This window comes from Dissoconium aciculare, assembly GCF_010015565.1.
Source record: "Dissoconium aciculare CBS 342.82 unplaced genomic scaffold K489scaffold_30, whole genome shotgun sequence".
In the NCBI taxonomy this organism is placed as follows: domain Eukaryota; kingdom Fungi; phylum Ascomycota; class Dothideomycetes; order Mycosphaerellales; family Dissoconiaceae; genus Dissoconium; species Dissoconium aciculare.
This window is the reverse complement of record NW_022984980.1, coordinates 40,564-47,266: the sequence shown is the minus strand read 5'-3', so window position 1 is coordinate 47,266 and position 6,703 is coordinate 40,564. Positions and strand designations below refer to the sequence as shown.

General features: G+C 54.5%; 5 protein-coding genes across 5 annotated transcripts; 2 read left to right on the top strand and 3 right to left on the bottom strand.

Moving 5' to 3' along the window:
• Positions 1-659: 659 nt before the first annotated feature.
• On the top strand, positions 660-1,540 carry K489DRAFT_391535 (uncharacterized protein; the record flags this gene model as incomplete). Its single annotated transcript, XM_033606703.1, has 3 exons — positions 660-810; positions 884-1,496; positions 1,519-1,540. The coding sequence occupies 3 exons, from the start codon at positions 660-662 to the stop codon at positions 1,538-1,540; spliced, it is 786 nt and encodes a 261-aa protein (XP_033454822.1).
• Positions 1,541-1,665: 125 nt separating this feature from the next.
• On the bottom strand, positions 1,666-3,240 carry K489DRAFT_374871 (uncharacterized protein; the record flags this gene model as incomplete). The annotated part of the gene is made up of 1 exon (XM_033603562.1): positions 1,666-3,240. The coding sequence occupies one exon, from the start codon at positions 3,238-3,240 to the stop codon at positions 1,666-1,668; it is 1,575 nt and encodes a 524-aa protein (XP_033454821.1).
• Positions 3,241-3,595: 355 nt separating this feature from the next.
• On the top strand, positions 3,596-4,429 carry K489DRAFT_414315 (phosphotransferase enzyme family protein; the record flags this gene model as incomplete). Its single annotated transcript, XM_033608153.1, has 1 exon — positions 3,596-4,429. One exon carries the CDS (start codon positions 3,596-3,598, stop codon positions 4,427-4,429), a length of 834 nt encoding a protein of 277 aa, XP_033454820.1.
• An 80-nt stretch (positions 4,430-4,509) lies between these two features.
• K489DRAFT_167980 (uncharacterized protein) lies at positions 4,510-5,249 on the bottom strand. The gene has a single exon (XM_033599346.1). It carries the CDS (start codon positions 5,039-5,041, stop codon positions 4,589-4,591), a length of 453 nt encoding a protein of 150 aa, XP_033454819.1. The 5' UTR covers positions 5,042-5,249; the 3' UTR covers positions 4,510-4,588.
• Positions 5,250-5,920: 671 nt separating this feature from the next.
• On the bottom strand, positions 5,921-6,553 carry K489DRAFT_405562 (uncharacterized protein; the record flags this gene model as incomplete). Its single annotated transcript, XM_033607164.1, has 2 exons — positions 5,921-6,098; positions 6,270-6,553. The coding sequence occupies 2 exons, from the start codon at positions 6,551-6,553 to the stop codon at positions 5,948-5,950; spliced, it is 435 nt and encodes a 144-aa protein (XP_033454818.1). The 3' UTR covers positions 5,921-5,947.
• Positions 6,554-6,703: the final 150 nt, after the last annotated feature.

Here is a 6,703-nt window from a genome sequence, read left to right as displayed (position 1 = left end):
CAATAGAGCGGACTCTCCGCAGCCCGCCGAGCCGAGCAACGCTGCGAGCTGATCAGAAATACACTCACACGTAGCGATTCACGAGATGACTAGGATTTTACACGAGGAAGGAATCGATCACAGCGACTGCAACACTCACCCGATTTCGATGTAGAGCGGTCGATCGAAGGGTAACATCCTAACCTACAGTGTAGATACAGCAAAGCAAATTCATATCGGTGTTGAAGAGTATTATCGATCAAAGTGTCCAATGCTGGCTCGTTACATAGGGTGGCTCGCGACGCCGGGAGGGACGTTACGTGACGTCTCTCAATCCCACGCTATTTTGGGAATTGTCCTGCGGCCCGCTGGAACACATTAACCCAAAGTGGGTGAAAAGGTACAGTAATTCGATTCGAGTCTTGACGACCATCATCCACAAAAGGAAAACCGGCAGGCAAGAAAGCGAGGGTTCATGGGGACCGGATCTTTTGAACTTAGCGAGCGGCATGGCGTCTGTATATATACCTCACGAGGGAGGTACCAGTTTCTACTTTCCCTTTTCTTATCATCGTATTTGATTTCTCCTTGGAAACCACAGCATCTCATCCTCTACTGATCCTTGCCAACCATACGCCTCAGCTAGTCAATCGATCGTCTCTGTCAGATAGACTATCATCATGCCGAGCGCTGCTGAAGCCGCCGACCTCCGACGCTTCGGCCAGTTCGCTCGCGGCTTCTACGCCGATACCAATATCGACCGGCGGACCTGCCAGCGCGTGACACCTCTCGAGGTGTTGCATCTAGCACACTCACGCACGGGAACGCTTAGTAAGTTGAACACCCGCGCCGTGGACCTATTGCAACGAACGAGCAACTGACTCGGGTCTTTTTGCACTGCCAGGTATGGTCTGCGCCTATGAAATCCTGGGCTACCCCAACCCCTACCACTTCTCGTCCATCTGGGCCAACGCGCGCGACAGCGATCTCTGGCTGGAGGCTTTCCGGGCGAAGTGGGAGGGCGTGGGAGCGCCCTTCGGCCGGGCGCAATGGGACCAGCTACTAGGCCATTGCGGCGCCGTGACGGACCAGCCGGCAATCCTGTTCGCGGAGGAGCTGCTGGCTGCATATCCGGACGCGAAGGTCGTACTGGTCGAGCGCGATGTCGAGTCGTGGTACCGCAGCATCTCGGCGCTGTTCGACGTGTCGCTGGCGCCGATGTTTTTAGGTTTGCGCTTCCTCGATCCATACTGGATCGGTCGCATCATCCGCGTGGGAGTCATCAGCTTCGGGTATGCGTTCGGCCAGGCACACAACCCGACCGTCGCTGGCTTAAAACGTCGCGCGCGCCAGGGTTACCGGGAGCACTACGCCAACGTCCGGGCACTCGTGCCGCCGGAGCGCCTGCTAGAGTATCGCCTCGGCGATGGGTGGGAGCCTTTGTGTGACTTTCTAGGAAAACCCATACCGAAGGAACCATTCCCACACCTGAATGAGTCGCGGGATCTACAGGAGATGTTTGAGCGGTTCGCGATCAAGGCGTTGCGGCGGAGTGCAGTGAATGTGGCCGTGGTATTAGCCGGTGCTGTGGCGTTGGCGGCTGTGGCTTTGCGGCTGCGAGAGATTGTCTAGATCTACTTTTCTGTGTTCTAGAAGATGCTTATCAGGGAGATCTCTTTCCTCCTCTCAACCGTAGAACATCAAGATGCCCGAGAACCAGGGCTGTTGCGGACGCAGCGAGTAGGATTCTTCCGTATCGTCTGATGGAGCGACCTGTTGGACCCAGCGCTTGCCACGGAGCACTAGCAAATGAGACCAGATCTCCATGGCCTGTGTCGGATACCATGGCGAGATCTCGGGCCAGTTCTCCAGAAGTTTGAGAAATGCGGTGCGGGAGCGCAAGTCTCTCACGGCTGCTAGACGGGCGAGCGCGGGGATGAATACGTCGGAGTCGGCGTCGTCGCGATGGCGCCGCACATGCCGGCGGGAGTGGGTGGCCAGCACGAAAAGTGCCCATACTAGGGATGCGTCACTTTGGGACTTCCTGTCGGCGCCGTCGTTGGGTTGTAGATGCTGCGTGGCCTCACACGCCCGGGCCAGGAGGAAGTCCCGGCATTCAGGCGTCGATGGTGCATGGGAACTTGCGAGCGCGAGAAGGTGCAGCTGCAAGGCTACGATAAAGAGTGTGGCCCTAGCGCCGCCGCAGACAGCACCGTGAATGGCGGCGTCGGCGGCTAATGTATGTAGTTTATACTCTACCTGGTACAGCTTCGCCAGCTTGGCGTCGAAGGGGACGAGCGGATTGGGTAGAAGGTGGCTTAAGCTATGCACGCCCTGGAGAATCTCAAATAGCGCGTCGGCGGCGCTGAGGCCGAGCAGCAGGGTCTGCGCGTGCTTCCAGTTTGCCAGTGCGCACCGACGGGACTCTGACCCAGACGTTGCGTCTATGTAGGTTGTGTTTGCCTGCACGAGATATGCCGCCGGCAGGGAGCCAGGCAGGACCGGCGGGGTCGCCATCTTCATCGCGTAGCGCAAGTCATTCCACGCGACAAACGCCCATTGCGTGCTGTCTAGCGCAGCAACATCGCCCAGCGCCGCCACGCTTTGGATATGCATCGCCGCTTCCTTGAATCGACCCTCCAGGACCTCAATGTAGCCGATTAAACAGACCACAGGTGCGAGCAGGACAACGCTGTTGCTTCTGGAGGATGCCAATGACGACGGCTGCTGCGGCGCCGACGATCCCACACCGGCCTTCTCTCCCCGGAGCTGTGTTTGCAGCAGCTGATAGGCATCCTGCTTGTGTTTGAGGTACGATACTCGATCCCACGAGCCCGCGAGCGCGCGCTTCTTGTGCAAGGTGAGCAATGCCAAGCACTTGAACAGTAGCGGGTCTTGCAGCGCTTGACTCCAGATGGCGATGCCCCAGTAGGCGCGCGCCGGCCCTTGTCGGTCAACGCCGAGGCCTGGAGAGGGTAAGCTATCCTTTAAATACCAGGCGCCAATAGCGGAGATGTCGTCGTCGAGCAAACGGAAGAAGCGAGCGGGCACGGGTTCGGCGGAGTGGTTGAGCGCTCGGTGGGTCCGGCGTGCCAATTGGGGTGCCTGACGGATCTTGCGTGCCTGACGGATGTTATGCTGCACAGCGACGACGAGCTTGGATGCTCGCGGTTTGGCTTCGACGTCAGAATTGAAGGCCCACTGGGCGACGGTCGAGAAGTCGTCGTCGTGCTGGAGATGTGCCATGGTCATTTTGGTCATTGTGTCGGTTGCGTGTTGGCCATATTTGGCGATGAGATGGCGGGATAGCGGAATGGTGCCACAAAGATGGTCGCAGGCGATTTCAATTCGGCTGTCGAGATGCTCCCAAAATGCTGCAACGCATTTGACAACATCGATGTACGTGGACGGCTGCACTTCTGTGACGGATTTTGCTAAATATAACACTTCATCTACCGTAATAAAGGGCTCCGATGGATATATGAATTCCACGCTTTTCCTAGATCCGGCTAGCGGCACAACGTTGTAGCTGGGGAGACTTCTATCATCACTCGTTTGAATCCGTCACAATACATATCGAGGAAATGCTTCGCAGTATGTACAATTTCCTTCAGCCATGCCAGAAATTGAGATGCCGTCTCCGGACGAGGTTCGAGCCGCGACAGTGAGGTTCTCGTCGGCCGATGCCTTCAAGAAGGTCGTCAAAATACGAGACAATCTCACGGTCAAGTACGGTAACGCAGTCAAGCTACTCGAAGCTGGCACGATGCGATTCGTTGCAGATAATAGCGCTGTACACGTTCCTAAGATCCACGGGAGTTTCACAGATCCGGAGACAGATGAGCATTTCATAGTCATGGACTTCATTCCCGGAGAAACCCTCGAGAAGCTATTACCGACGCTAAATCAACAGGAGAAAGACCAAATCACGCAGCGGATCAAAGAAGCAGTCGCCGAGCTTCGCAGGATTCCTTCTCCAGGCTACATCGGTGGTATCAAAAAGTCCGCGATTCCGCATGACATGTTCTGGTTTCCTGGGCGCGACCCAATAATAGCAGGGCCTTTCGAGAACGAAGCTGCCTTCAACGAGGGTCTCCTACGAAGGCTCGGCACTGTTTCCTCCATGACCGAATCTTACCTCGATACGCTTCGCGAGCTTTTCAACGAGGCATTGAAGAATCACCGGATCGTCTTCACGCACAGTGATCTCCAGCCGAAGAACATTATGGTCCACAGGACGAGCGATGACGAGGATGGCATAGATCAATTCCAAATCACGATTATTGACTGGGAAGATGCGGGCTGGTATCCTGACTATTGGGAGTTTTGCCAGGCCAATGTCATGGCACAATATCGGGCTCATTGGCTCGCGATGTCCAGGCGGGCATTGTCATTACCCGGTTATGAGTACACTCTGATGCAGATGGTCTTTCATATATTATATTACTGACCCCAAACGAGATTGGTAAGCGAATCTCCTCTAGGGCATAGAAGGGACTCTACGAACGCATGGAGACGTGGCCTCTGATGTTTCAAATGAGCTATCGGACAACGGGCCGTGATACACCGAGCAATCAAGTTCATATCGAACATATGGCGGCCTACAATCTCACTGTCGCTCCGGTGTCAGGATTCCAGCTTCCTTCAGCGCCTCTACTGCCTCCATCGTCCACTCCGTACATCTCCGCACCGGCTTCGTCGGGTCCACAGGTTTCCCCCGTAAACTCAACTGCGGTCCCGGCACAGGAATGCTCTCACAAATCGCTGCGAATCGATCCAGGTCTTCATGTCGCACTTGTCCGATGCAGCGATACGTCCCCGGGATATGCTCAATGGCGAGTTGCGGGTTGGTTGTTTCTCGGACTTCGTAGGTTTGCCCAGCGCCGATGACGATGGTGCCGATGACGTTGTAGAGGATTCCGGATGGTTTTTCGCTTGTGTTACTGTTGTTCTCGATAGGACCGGCACCGGCTCCGGCGCCGGTTGCGATGAAGAGGGCGATGTGGTTGAATTCGCCGCCGCCGATGGACTCTGTTAGGTAGACTTTGTGGGTTGAGGACATGATTGTCTTGTTGGGAAGACTGTTCGGATTTCTCTTCTTCTCCAGGGATGGAAGTGAGAACACTTCTAGGAATTTCAGTAAGTTTGGCTACATCGGCTTAATGATATCGTCTGGAAGTTAATTTCTAGTTGGCAATTTCGATTGATTAAGAGAAAGAAGTCCTTATTGTTGTTGTTGTTGTCGCATCGGGCCCATCATCATTGCGGCGTCGCGAATTTGCTACCTGAGGGATGCTCTCCGCGCGACAATTGCTGCCTGTTGCCATGCGAGATGGAGACCGATACCTATATATCAAAAGTACAAGAAGCATAGATCCGAATTTGTCTCACTCGAACGCGTCTTGTAGGTAAAAAGTCTCTCCTGGTCGGGACATTGTATCATTCTGGACTACCACACGAGCCACGCAAACGAATCCATGATCGCGGGCTTCAGCTTGCTCCAGCGAAGGCTGTGTACTCGCGAATCGGCCATAGCTCCGAGAATGACAACGTCCGACATTGGAAACAGACAAGACCTTTGCTTCGTGAACGATCCTGTAATTGATCCCAAAAGTGTATGCAGTAGATACTGAATGTTAACCACGATGCTTTAAGGCATGATGTCCCTGGCAGCGACACTATCACCTATCTAGGAGCATTTCGGCTGCAGCCACTCATACCATTGCCAGTGCCTACGCCTCACGTAATGAACGCCCGCGCTACTGATGCAACAAGAGTGAACTCCACCCGATGATATTCCTTTCACGTGAAGGCAATCTGCCCTTTTCTCCCAGGCGGGTACACGAGAATCATCAGCAGTAGTGGCAAGCGCAAGAACACTTATCTGTTGCTGGAAAGGAAGTGATGAAGACACCGTATCGTTCGCAATTGTTCACGGGCACCTCCTTAGCATATATTATTTTACATCTCACACAAGCCGACAGACCTCGGTGGTGCCTGACGAGGTGGCATGAAAGATCGGCAATACGTCGAACAGCCCGATTATAGACATCATCACTCTCAGGAACGAGCCTTGACGTAGGGGTTCATCGAGGCCCGCTTCTGTTGGATGTGTTGGTCTGTGTACAGTAACAATCGCGCTTGTGAGAGTAGTGGGTGTTGCCTGTGCGGAGAAAAAGATGATGGAAGATGCACCTGGCAAAGGGGACTGCGGAATAAGATTGATCTTGCATCGTCATCATCGTCGTCGGCATCATCTCACCAGAGAAGCACGCGAGTTCGGTACGTACCCAGCGTCCATGTGGAGGAGGAGGAGACCGAATCCAGCCCATGGAAAAGAAACTCCGAGACCATCCATAGGAACAGTGCAACCTGCATCTGCTGCGAGCTCGGAGGCGTCTGTGCAGGATGGGCTGCTTCCGGTCTCACCCGATCCTGGCACCACCGAACGTGTTTCGTCTGCCCTACATCGGGCTGGTTTGGAGTGTGAGGGCATCCCTACACGACTGACCACGACGCCTCCGCCTACCCAGACCAGGATTAGATGAAATGAAGCCATGGTTTTGTTGCACATGATGTATGTATTCCCAGGGTGGAGGAGGATAGTATGGCGGACCGAGGATGTGGAGGAGCTCCGACTGTGCCTCTTTCATTCCTTGGACTTCACCTATGTGCTCTGTTCACTGTGTACCATCATACTGCTGTCGAGTCCAAGAGATTATAC